General features: G+C 40.5%; 1 protein-coding gene across 1 annotated transcript; it reads right to left on the reverse strand.

Annotated features, from left to right (window-relative positions):
* Positions 1 to 1,723: 1,723 nt before the first annotated feature.
* On the reverse strand, positions 1,724 to 9,799 carry pcyt2 (phosphate cytidylyltransferase 2, ethanolamine). Its single transcript, XM_085913027.1, has 12 exons — positions 9,547 to 9,799; positions 6,844 to 6,932; positions 5,642 to 5,803; positions 5,412 to 5,563; positions 4,873 to 4,914; positions 4,643 to 4,781; positions 4,068 to 4,150; positions 3,888 to 3,965; positions 3,565 to 3,630; positions 3,237 to 3,302; positions 2,793 to 2,881; positions 1,724 to 2,699 (listed from the first exon to the last, which is right to left on the reverse strand). The coding sequence occupies exons 1-12, from the start codon at positions 9,672 to 9,674 to the stop codon at positions 2,600 to 2,602; spliced, it is 1,194 nt and encodes a 397-aa protein (XP_085769153.1). The 5' UTR covers positions 9,675 to 9,799; the 3' UTR covers positions 1,724 to 2,599.
* Between the last annotated feature and the right edge of the window lie 861 nt (positions 9,800 to 10,660).

A 10,660-nucleotide genomic window follows, 5' to 3' on the forward strand; every position in this document is an offset into this window, starting at 1 on the left:
CCATCACGGGTGGTTAAACCACTGATTAATTTGTCTAACTATAATTTGTCTAACTATAATTCATTTACCAATCATAACGGGGGGGATAACTGTTGTATCCGGGTTAAATGCTGGTCGTTTGTCTTTACGTCTTTTTGTAATAATAAAAAAAAAGACATTTCCCAAAGGTGGGATTTAAAAAAAATGTTTAATGTAATTCCAAACTTGTTTCTTTACATACATCAGTGACTGGTGTATGTAAAGAACAATGATGATCAGTCTTATGCCCACAGTAAAGTATTCAGGTCAGATTGTACTTTTTGGTTCTATGATGGCAACTGGTCGTTTTTATGCATCTCTGAAGTGACTGCTGTGCCTTTTACGCCATTTATCTTTAGTTAATTAATAGGGTCTTTATCTTGTGAGTCTTGCTAAGTTTAAAAGCTGCTGCATGTCTTGCAGAATGACGCGTTTGGTCTTTGGAATGTGACAGGCTGTCTTCATCGTTTCATGTGGTTGCCTCAGAATACGATGCTATATGCGTGACGATCATTTACGCTTGATCATTTTTGCGGGTAAAACAAACGCGGTAGTGATACGAGTTGACATTAACGCAGTTGCTACATTTTAGAATCAGATTGTAATCAGTATTTTATTTTATTAGTTGTTTTTTTTTTTTTTACCAAATTAGCAAGATTAACCAAGATTTAGACAAGGGCATTGCAATAGCGCCAATTTTGAGTTAAGAAGTCTTTTTTTTTTTTTTTAAATGAACGTGATGGGAACCCTAAACAGGAACAACATGCAAATTCCACACAGGAAGGCCGGAGGCAGAATCATACCTGCAACCTCAGCGTTGTGTGGTGGACGTGCTGACCAGTGCCCCACCGAGCCACTCTTTCACTTCACCAATTATTTAAAGTTATTGCTTGATCATCCACAATAAATGCTCAGAGAGGGATTCCTACATCATTAGGTAGAGTGGCACCAACGTTTCAACTTTTTAACTTGACCCTCATAAAACTAACAAGTTGGTGATATAGACATCAATCAAACCAGGAATCTCTGCTCAGTCACACTGACCTGAAAAAATGTTGAACTAGACAAAAACAAGAAGCATCTATGAATCAATGTTTCAAAACACACTACCAAAATATGTCAAAATAAATAAAAATATGCAAACTTTTTTTTTTTGAAACAATTCCATGACTGAAATGGACATTTTGGTTACCGAAGCTTCAGCTGTTTTTGACATCAGAGTGAGTGCGGTCCAGTGTTTACCCACAAACAGAAGGGTTTCTATAGCGTCAGGTTTTTGGTGTCCCTCAGCTGGGCCATGCCATTATTATGACATAAGCTCTTCCGCAACTCTTTGTTCTTATAATGAGGCTGACAGTTTGCGTTTTTTTGCCAGCGGCCACTACCAAACCGCACCCATCACATTTGGCAGGTTTGGACCAGCCGTGGCCTCATTTCACCAACTCAGCGGGTCGTGATGCACGCCCATCCAACAAAGAGCTCGTAACAAAGAGCTCTGTCATTAGCGGGCTTGCTTTTTGAATAAGCTAGCGCAGATTCATCTTCATCTACCGGCACACTTTAGAAATACATTGTCTGACAAACTTAATTTGCATTGTTTTATAATTGCAAGATGCAAAACCTTGCAGAGATTTTCTACAACAAAAGTATTTCTTACTCTTATTTTCGAAAGCACATTTCTCTGGGGAAGAAGAAAAACTGAAGCCATGGAGTCAACATTTTAATTAGTTTACATAACCTTAATAATTGCTATAGCTTTTGAGAATGAAGCATTGAAAGCAACACTCCTTTATCTTTGTATTTAGAGCTCTCACACGCGCACACGCACACACACACGTGCACACACACACACACACGCACACAGAGAGCAGCGTGGTTCAGTGGTAGTGGTCGTCCCCCAACCCAAAGGTTGGATGTTTGATACTCTGCCAAGTGTCCATGAGCAAGACACCAGTTGCTCCTGATGGTATATCATCAGTAGGTGAATGAGAAAGCAGTTTCAAGCGTTTTGAGTACCAAACGTAGAAAAGCGATATACGAGTTCACACAGCTCTTCAGGTAATTAAGTAGTAGTTAATGATCCAGTTTATAGGATGATATTCACAAGAGTCTTTCTAAAGAAATGTATCCTGTGTAAGATGCTTAAGACTGACAAAATCTTCAGCAATTTAAAATCTATTATTATTCTTATTGTGTTAAAATAAACATTATCCATGAAAAGTCTAAAATGAATCATTAAAAAAAAAAAAATACATTCCAAAATAAGTGTCAATTAATCTTTTTCTAATAAATTTTAGATTTAACATACTACTTGTACAGCCATGGGCCATGTACTATGTGATTACAAGAACAAATTGAGGATTAAAATATTGCTCTAAAAAACAGGTCTGAAGCAGAGTACAGAGAAAAGCCATTAAGCAGCAGAGACACAAATGAGGATTCTGTTCGCAAACAAGTGTCTGGAACCAGCTGGATGGAATTGCTGAGACAGAGTGGATCTTCCACGAAGGTTCAGCTCACCAACGAACTAGAGCCAGTACATCCCATACGGAAGCAATAGAGTCTAAAGAGTGCCATTTCTCTAATGAACCGTTTCACTCTGCTCCTCTGTCTTCTTCATGGCCTCAATCACCGCCATCTCCTTGGCCTCCTTCTTCTGGTTCCTGGCTTCAAACTGCAGCCTGTACAGGGGGATGATGACCATCAGACACAACAGGACCTCACCAAAGGCTGCCGGAAAACGAGTGGGAAAAGCACAAAAATTAAAGGGTGACCTGTTTTCAATGATCCTCTGAACGATATCATCGGTGGTGAGACTATTTGCACTATCGATGGTCCGAAAGATCCCTCTTCTCTTGGGCTCCTAAGATGAAAAAACACAAACGGTTACAGCAGTCTGCCACCATTAAGGACCAACGGTCTTCAACCAAGTCATGCCGTCTGCTTAAAGGATCACAATTAGAAAATATTTCTGACGAGTTCCACTCGAATCAGTTAGTTTAAATTTCTGCAATAATGCATTATGAGTTTAACAAATGTGGGTGGATTTGAATGAATAAGGTCTCGTCTCTGTACTTCAATCAGCTCCAGAGACAGATGTCACTCGTGAATTTACTCTAGCAAAAATAAATATTCTTTCCTTTAAATGATAACAAGTTACAAATGACAAAATCCCATGTGCTGTACTTGGGTTTGATGCAAAATGCATTTGTACTCACAGCGTAGGGGTCCGACGCATCCTTGTCGGGAAATACTTTTGTCATGCCATGACAAACCAGGTCCACCTGCAAATGCATATTGTTGAATTAAAATGAAAACATTTGAAACCAGAGCGTCCAACATTCCAAATACAAAAAATATCAAGTATTTTTGTCAACTCATATAGTCCTCACATAATCATCTTGCTTAATTGGCTGATATATATGATTTTCCCTTATTTTGTATCAAATGTTATTCGAGCAAAACAGTGGAGGGTGAATGCAGTTGAAAAATTACAATTGGTGTTCTATTATAAATATTTAAAAAATGTCAAACCAAACCACCGACCTTGAAATGATCCAGTAGATCTCTGCTCACTGCATAGGGTGCACCAATCACCACTTCCGACACATACTGCACACAGGGAGAAACAACTGTCAAGATAATGCATACCAGTTTAGTAGTTTTAAACAGAACGAATGAATCCATACAGTACGCAATGGAAAAAATAATAATAAATCACAACACGGACTCTCATCGCTGAAGGACAGCTAACCGAAAGCCGAGTGGGACCTGAGACACTAAAATCCTCTGACTGAGACAATTAGCGTGTTTGTGTACGTGTGTGCATGTGTGTGTGTGCAAACGTGCGTGTGTGTTCATGCTACTACCCGACAGGCCAGGACGCTCAGGGTCCTCTCGTGGACGTTCATGATTGGGTAGTTCTTGCCCTTGTACCGATTCACTTCCTGATTAAAATAAAGAGTTGCATCAGTGGCTTAAAGGTGCCATGGCAAGAAACGGGATCTGTTTTGTGGTAGGTTTGCCAAGATGTGCCTGATTTAACATACCTGGTCAAAATGTAGACCTACGATGACGTAGGGTCTCTCTGCCAGCTTGGAGACCATTGCTAAAAAGTCAACATGGCCGATGTCTGCCGGAAGTTAGAAGTAAAGGCAATAGCCAATAATAAAAGGCTATTTTGCACTAGTGGCAAGTGGAGCAGTTATGCAACATATCCAGCAGATGGCAATAGATTACATCTATTGATCTGTTTTTTGTTTTTTTTTACATTTCTTAAGTAGGCAGCCTTAGGAAAATGATGCCCATTTACAGAGAGCTCAAGACATAAAAATGTGTCCATATTGTAGTCAAGCACCCCAATTGCACCCCTGATCACTTCTCATTCAAAAGCACATTTTTAAATGTAGTACTTGGCATGTATTTGACTAGCGAATCTGAGTTATGCGAGTAATGTGTTCCTGCTGGTTTCAGTAAATAGAACTTTGCAGGAAACGTGTTATCAAGCTGTGTGTGTTCCGCCAGCGTGGCATACTTCAAATGTTCACACAGGGGCTGATATAAAAAGCATTTCAAAAGTTGATGATTTCCTTGTCGCTGTTCCGTAAACAACACACAAGGATACGGAAGAGGTCAAATGCCCCGGCGACATAAATGATGGTGTCCCCGGGCTGAGGCTCCTTCCCTGAGGCAAACTGGATGATTTTCTGGGACGTCTGTAAGAACTGGGACACTCCCGTCCATGGACTGTGGCCTTTGGGGCCCTGTAACTCAAGAAGACAACATGTCATTGTGACAAAGGTTTTTCATATAACTCACACCTAAGATCGAATAAAAACTAACAGACTTCCGTACCTTCCCAAAATTGTCTGTATGCTGCTGATAATCTGGGTTATCCTGCAGGAAATGATGACAGGAAAACGTAATCTTATTATCGACAGTAAATGAGGAGAATGCAAACATACATTATACCAGTCCACATATTATTTGCGCCTTCAGATATTTTTGTAGAACTGACTTTTAGTTTAATTGGTCATGTCTATGTGACCCAAATATTTCGCAAAGGATTGTTGCTGCTGAAGTGATTTGCCCCAAGTCTACTTACTACTTAGTTGTTAGTTGAAATGGCATGAATAAATTGAAACTATCCAAATAAACAATAATGGGGAAACAATTACTCTACAATTACAAGTGCACTTCCTCGAAAGTCAACGCTTATTATTCCTCGCAACCACAAGTGTCAATCAAACTCAAAGCCTAGTGGCCAGCTTTGGCCCCTGACATAATTTTCTTTGACTTTTGTTGAAAACTAATCATCCATCATAAAAATGAAACCAGTAATGCAATGGGGCAATTATTAGGGTTTCCCAAACAGACTGCAAATGCAAACTCACCATGTTGCTATGATGTGATTTGGTCATGAGGAGCATACGTCCAACAAGGTCTGTGGTGGACACTCCCTGCGTGCGTTTACATTCCCGATAACGTCCTGCTCGCTTCACCTCGTCATATGTGTCCTTACCATCCACAGTCAGCGTGATGTCATCTGTTGGGAAGGGGGGGGGGCAGGCCAAATTAATTGCTGGCATCATGGCAGAGGGTTGTGACAACAGGGTTAATTTACCTCCATGCACACAGAAGTCACAGTTGTACTTGTCCAGAGTATCCAGCGTGGTGACATAGGGTGCTCCTTCCACGATCTCATCCACCCACTTGATGGCCCGGACCATTTTATAGCGCTCTTCCTGAGTGAAGACCGGTGGGCCCTTGTGCTTGGAGATTTCCGCTTTTGATGGCAAAAGATCAACAGCAATATTAACCATTCATATATAAGTCCCAGAAAACAAACTATCCATCCACACATTTTCTTTACGGGCTTGCTGGAGCCTATCCCAGCAGTCATCGGGCAGTAGGGGGGGAATACCCTTAACCGGTCTCCAGCCAATCACAGGGCACACAGAGACGAACAACTATCCACACTCGCACTCACACCTACGGGCAATTTGGAGTGCTCAATCAGCCTACCGTGCATGTTTTTGGGATGTGGGAGGAAAACGGAGTGCCCGGAGAAAACCCACGCAGGCAGGGGAGAACATAAAAACTCCACACAAGGAGGGCCAGAGGTGGAATCAAACCCACACCCTCTAAACTTTGAGGCGGACGTGCTAACCAGTGCTCCATCGTGCCGCCGGTAACAAACTAATGTACACCAATTCAACTGGACTGCAAAGGCAGTCGCAGAGTTAAAGCAAGACCTTCACTTTCTTTCCATCTTTAAATATGTTGGCAGGAAGGCACAGATACAGAAATAAACATCAATAGAAGTACTGCAAGGTGAAAAAAAAAAAAATCAATTAATCAACAACGCATTGATTATTAAATCAGTAGATAACGATTGTTTTATAATTGAATGTTTAGTTAAACTCTTCAAATTAAGAATGTCCAAATACTCAGAAGTTCAGCTAATCAACATTCAATATTTTCCGATCTCCTCCATAAAAGCAGACCAATTATCTTTGCATTGAAGCAAAACAAAACATTTGCTTTGGAAAGTGATGATCAACATTCTTGCCAATTTCCCAACATGCTAGGGACCAAAGCATTACCTGAATTAAGATTAATTTAGGTTCTCTGCTTTAAAATAATGTCCCATTTCAAATGAAGATTAAGGTTTTATTTTTCCCCATTCATTGACTAATCGATTACTAATGTAATCCTTAGTTGCAGTCCTAAAAAACACCCAAAATTAGGCTCATCTTCACAAAAGTGTGGAGCAAAGATTAAAACAACACAGAAATGTGTGCAATCTGTAAATCGGGTCCTTACCATCTGTATGCACTCCAACGATAAGGTAGTCCCCCATGCCTTTAGCTTGCCGCAGTTGATTTGAGTGACCATAGTGGACCATGTCATAACTACAAAAAGAGTACCGCAGCACAAACCAAAATCAGCGTGGAAAAACTCCATACAGTAAGTGACAAAAAAATACTTGCTTGCTGCCCTTTACAAGTTGTGAATTTACTCAGGAAGGAGAGACACAAGCTATGATTAATCAATTAAATGATTACGAAGAAATTGTTCATTTAAACTGCGGTAAAATATAACTAAGACTCAAAATTAGTGATCCATGAATTGATTTTTATTTTCCCCCTCATAGTAGATAGTACATGAGTCAAATCACATCATTTATTTTGTACTGCTCAGCTCTTTGCATGACTTTCTGCACATTGTTTTACTGCAATATTACACAACAGAACAGACTGTAGATTTGAATTGCAAAAATATGACATAAACCCCATAAAATGAGCATGTACACATGACAAAGATTAATAGAAGAATGGTGACATACTAGAGGCATACTGTACGATGTTTACCTCTTAACTAAGCAAAGAAAGAATAAATGTCATGGTCATGCGTTTTTGACTATCCAGCTAAGCCACAGGTGTCAAAGTCAAGGCCCGGGGGCCAGATCTGGCCCGCCACATCATTTTATGTGGCCCGCAAAACCAAATTATGAGTGTCAATTCAATGTTTTTTGTTAAAATGTCAAAACTCTAAATTGTCTTTTCTCTTAACAGTGAGATATTACGATGATCTTTTGTTAAAGTCACACTTTCAAAGTGAATCAGGAAATTGAACTTTTTTTTTTTTTACTGGATTTTATTATGTGTATACGATAATATGTCATTATTGGCCCCATGAGGGAAACCATAATGACAATGTGGCCCGCAACAAAAATGAGTTTGACACCTCTAATCTAAGCCCTCACAAGTCACTTCATTAAGTACACCTATAAATATAAAGCATGCCTTTGAAAAGATTTCTTTTTAAGTTTATACTAATAGTGTGATCTAAAATATTGTTTCTTAGATTAAAAACAAGTCACTCAACAGTGCAGGCAGTCTAGTTTTTTATCTATGCAAAGTCAAGCCGCAATATTGAACATAGTCAAAACTGATGAAGGAAAACTTAACCTGAACGCTTCACCTGAATTTCCCCTCTAGATAAGATACAATCAATTATTGATAAGACTCCTGATATGGATCACGTTACACTTGGCACTTGCTGAAGAGACCAGAGTAGTCGATAAAACATATGAGCAAAGCCTGGAGCGCTATTTACTCCCAAAAATCCACAAACAACACACAATCTCGGTCTTTGTTATGTTCATTTTTGAGAGCAGCAGCACTTTGTACATTGCCAGGAATTAACAAGCAAGTGATTTATGACATGTTTTGTGAAGTCTTGCTAACTCTCAACAAGTCCGTCTACTCCAACTCTAAATCAACAAGTCTACTGGGCAATATGTTTCTTATTTATAAATACCAAGCGAGAGACACAGATACGTGTCAGGCAAGCTGTCAGAAACTTACTTGAGCGGCATCTGATTGAACAAATGTATTTATAGACTACATTTTATAAAGGGCGTCTGCAGTTTGAGGTTGCCGCGGCACAAGTCACACAAAAAGATTGTTTTACATAGGGATGTTTGATCATATTTTTCTTCTTTGTAGAGTTTTGTTATTTTTTTAGGCATATAAGTGGTTTTCATACAAAATGTATTGTTTGATTTCTTTTTTCAAACAATACTACTGTGTAGGTTAGTAATAGACCATGGCCCGAGTTTGAATATACTTTCTATGCTTGTGTGGATTTTCTATAGATAGGCCGGCTTCCTCTTACATTTCAAAACGTGACTAAATTGTCCATACGGGTTGGATGGACATTAAAACGGGGCAGTATGGTGGAGATGTGGCTGGCACATCGGTATTGCAGTTGAAAGGTTCTGGGCTCATCAAACCTTAGTCAATCAAGCCATCAATTGTGGAAAGCATGATCTTGCTGTTCTTTGTGGTTTTTTTTTTTTTGCATGATCAGACTTCTTCCCACATTCCAAAAATTTGCAAGATAGGTTCATTGACAACTCTGTCAGTAGGTGTCAGTGTGGATGGTTGCTCATCTATTTGTGCTCTGCAATTTTGCTGGCGACCAGTCCAGGGTGTGAACTGTTTGTCCTCGCGAAGGTCGCTGGCACCGGTGGAACACCCAGAACCGGTTGCCAGCCAATCGCAGGGCACACAGACGAACACTCCACTCACAGGCACACCTTACAGGCAAGTTGGAGCATCAAATCCGCGTACAATGCATGTCTTTGGAATTTTCGGGGGACCCGGAGGAAACCACGCAAGCACGGGAAAACATGCAAACTTCACACAGGAAGGCCGGATTCGGAATCGAACCCAGAACCTCTGCACTGTGAGGCGGACGTGCTATCCAATGTGTCCCCCCCCCCGCGGTGGCGTCCCTCGCAGAACTAATGTCGTTTCTATCCAAGATCGTAAAAATAAATGTTGCTCGATGATCCCAAACAATGACAAGTCGATCTTATTTACGTCGTGTAGCAATCGGCTAAGTTTAGCATGCTACCAAGGATAACCGTGCATAGAATAGTGACTACTAATTATCTATCATCTCCTGACAACCCTGCAACATGCGTGGAGATAATTTCACGGAGTAAAACATACTCACCAGCCGTCACACCAAAGCCGGACAACGCGCTTCCTTTTCTCCGGGCTGCACTCTGAACCTGCAGTCAGACTACTACGGCCGCCTTTTCCAAGTTGCCCCTCCGTATCGTGGTGACCGTTTTTAATCATTTTAACTGAGTTTTCCACACAGACGCCTTGAATTTAATATAAATCACTCACGATAGGGTTTGTCTTCATGGGGATTATGCCAGGTACTACTGTACACCCTCTGGGAGGTTCTTCTAGGGGCGTGACGTCACTGAGTCGGACGACGCCTCCAGAAACGCCTGATCGATCACGTGGTTCAACGTAACCTTTCCTGCAATTGCGCATTGTTGCCAACAGGGGGCAAATTGTTTTCCACCGTTTTGCATAGGTGAAGACGCTGGTTTCCTCAGGTTACAGTTTCTCACCTGCTTCACATTCTACATGACCTTTATGGAAAAAGTCAACTTGCAAAACAACGAATACATTTAGCTCAAAATGTTCGTCATCGGCATTTATAACTTATCTTGGAATTGTATACAAAAGGAGCGTCACATATGAAAGAAGAGCCGAATAGTCTAGTCATAAGAATGTTGGCTTAAACGAGTGAGTCAGTGACTATTACTTGTTACCAAGGTGTGGTGTGAGTTGACTGGGTTGTTGTGGCCAAGCAACTCGAATGAATGTGCATCTATTTGTTGTCAAATGGTGTCCGCGGTCCAATAGTGGTCCGTGGCGGTATTGGTGGTGGTCCGCGAAATTGGAAATGGAAAATGACTGCAACATTTTTCAAAATAAAATAATTTAGACTTGCTTTATTCTCTAGCTAATTTTGTGAGCAATTTACCCATCCAAATGATGTCAATTGTAACTGAGATTCCCAAAATAGACATACAGATGTAAATAAATAGTCTGTATAGGTCTATCCTCCTTCAGTGCAAAATAAAATAATATTCTACCAAAGCAGTGATCCCAGAATTGCTTCTTGGTTGTAATGGTGGTCCCTTGGACAAAACTAGTTGAAAACCCCAGGCTTAGTTGAATAAAGCTACTGAAGACCCTCACCGACTGTCATTCCTACGAAAGCGTATCACTGTGATTATTCGGATGCAAACTATATTTGCTCAACA

This window comes from Syngnathus leptorhynchus, chromosome 5, assembly GCF_054491065.1.
Source record: "Syngnathus leptorhynchus isolate UIUO chromosome 5, UIUO_Slep, whole genome shotgun sequence".
NCBI classification, from domain to species: Eukaryota; Metazoa; Chordata; class Actinopteri; order Syngnathiformes; family Syngnathidae; genus Syngnathus; species Syngnathus leptorhynchus.

What these genes read in the sequence shown, in the direction of transcription:
- pcyt2 (XM_085913027.1), bottom strand. Translation starts at nt 9,674, where the DNA reads ATGATTAAAAACGGTCACCACGATACGGAGGGGCAACTTGGAAAAGGC. An exon ending in AATCACATCATAGCAACATG is followed by an intron (nt 4,915 to 5,411) that starts GTGAGTTTGCAT and finishes CATTTCCTGCAG; the next exon opens with GATAACCCAGATTATCAGCA. An exon ending in ATACAGACAATTTTGGGAAG is followed by an intron (nt 4,782 to 4,872) that starts GTACGGAAGTCT and finishes CTTGAGTTACAG; the next exon opens with GGCCCCAAAGGCCACAGTCC.